At 36.5% G+C, this 1,025-nt stretch overlaps 1 protein-coding gene across 1 annotated transcript; it reads right to left on the bottom strand.

Moving 5' to 3' along the window:
- Positions 1 to 7: 7 nt before the first annotated feature.
- On the bottom strand, positions 8 to 893 carry LOC107735852 (tetratricopeptide repeat protein 37-like; the record flags this gene model as incomplete). Its single annotated transcript, XM_016547416.1, has 4 exons — positions 818 to 893; positions 503 to 595; positions 197 to 340; positions 8 to 52 (listed from the first exon to the last, which is right to left on the bottom strand). Coding segments are annotated over exons 1-4 (327 nt in total), but the record flags the coding sequence as incomplete, so codon positions are not given.
- Positions 894 to 1,025: the final 132 nt, after the last annotated feature.

The raw sequence follows: 1,025 nt of genomic DNA, 5'->3' as shown, positions 1-1,025 counted from the left end.
GCTCAGCTTTGAAATCTGCTTGGTCACTTTTTTCGTACAGATTTGCTAAACCCTGTAAAAGAAATCCACATCTAGTAAATATTCATTGCTGGGTCCAGCAGTGCTCAATATCATCAAGACAAATAGTTAACAAACTATGTCCCTAGATAAACACTACATTTGGACTATTCATTACAGTTTATATACCATGACTGACCTGCCATGCAAGCAGTTGCTCTGGCTCCAGTTCAGTGGCCTTTCTGTAGGCGGTCTGAGCCTGATCCGGCTGCTGCAGCTCTGTAGCTGCCACTCCAATAAACACCCAAGCATTATAGTTATTCTTCTCAAGTTTGAGAACAGCCTGGGTGCACAAATATAGTTTAACTTGAGAGAGAAATGTTTAACTTACCCACCCATGCAAATACAGTCAATCAAGAGAAAAGTATGAGATGGAAGCCTATCTACATGTCTACAGAGATATATGTTATGTACTGTATGCTGACAGGTGGAAGTAAACACTTACCTTACAATGTTTCAAAGCTTCTTTAAACTCTTTATTTTTGATGGCTTCTCTAGCACTTTTTAGTTCAGCTTTTACTTCTTTACTGGACATTTTCTTAATTAAATATAAGACAAAGATAGATGTTAATGAAGCAGCAGCAGTAAAGGCTGTTTACAATTATGTATGTAACGTTAATGCTGCCTGAAAACTTGCTGACATTAGACATAGAAACTTATTCTTTAAAGCGTGCAAAAATACCTAAACGGTCATATTAACACACTTATTTTAAGGGCAAAATTTGTATTTGTATAATGTTAATGTAAGAAATGCACATACGGCAGAACTTCGTTTGTTTCCATTCAGCAAGACGCAAAAGCGCATGCGTGTTATGATACTAAACGCGACGTCATTATACCGCGACAAGCATTGTTTTCATTCCCCTGCAATAAAAAAATACATATTCGTGTCCGTGCCTTATATTAATTTTATCTTTAATATTTGAAAAAATAGAATATATATTTAATATGCCCAGAGAGGCGTCTGG

This window comes from Sinocyclocheilus rhinocerous, unplaced genomic scaffold, assembly GCF_001515625.1.
Source record: "Sinocyclocheilus rhinocerous isolate Xijiao unplaced genomic scaffold, SAMN03320098_v1.1 C36339929, whole genome shotgun sequence".
Classification (NCBI taxonomy): Eukaryota; Metazoa; Chordata; class Actinopteri; order Cypriniformes; family Cyprinidae; genus Sinocyclocheilus; species Sinocyclocheilus rhinocerous.
The sequence above is the reverse complement of the archived record's forward strand: the minus strand, read 5'-3'. Positions and strand labels throughout refer to the sequence as shown.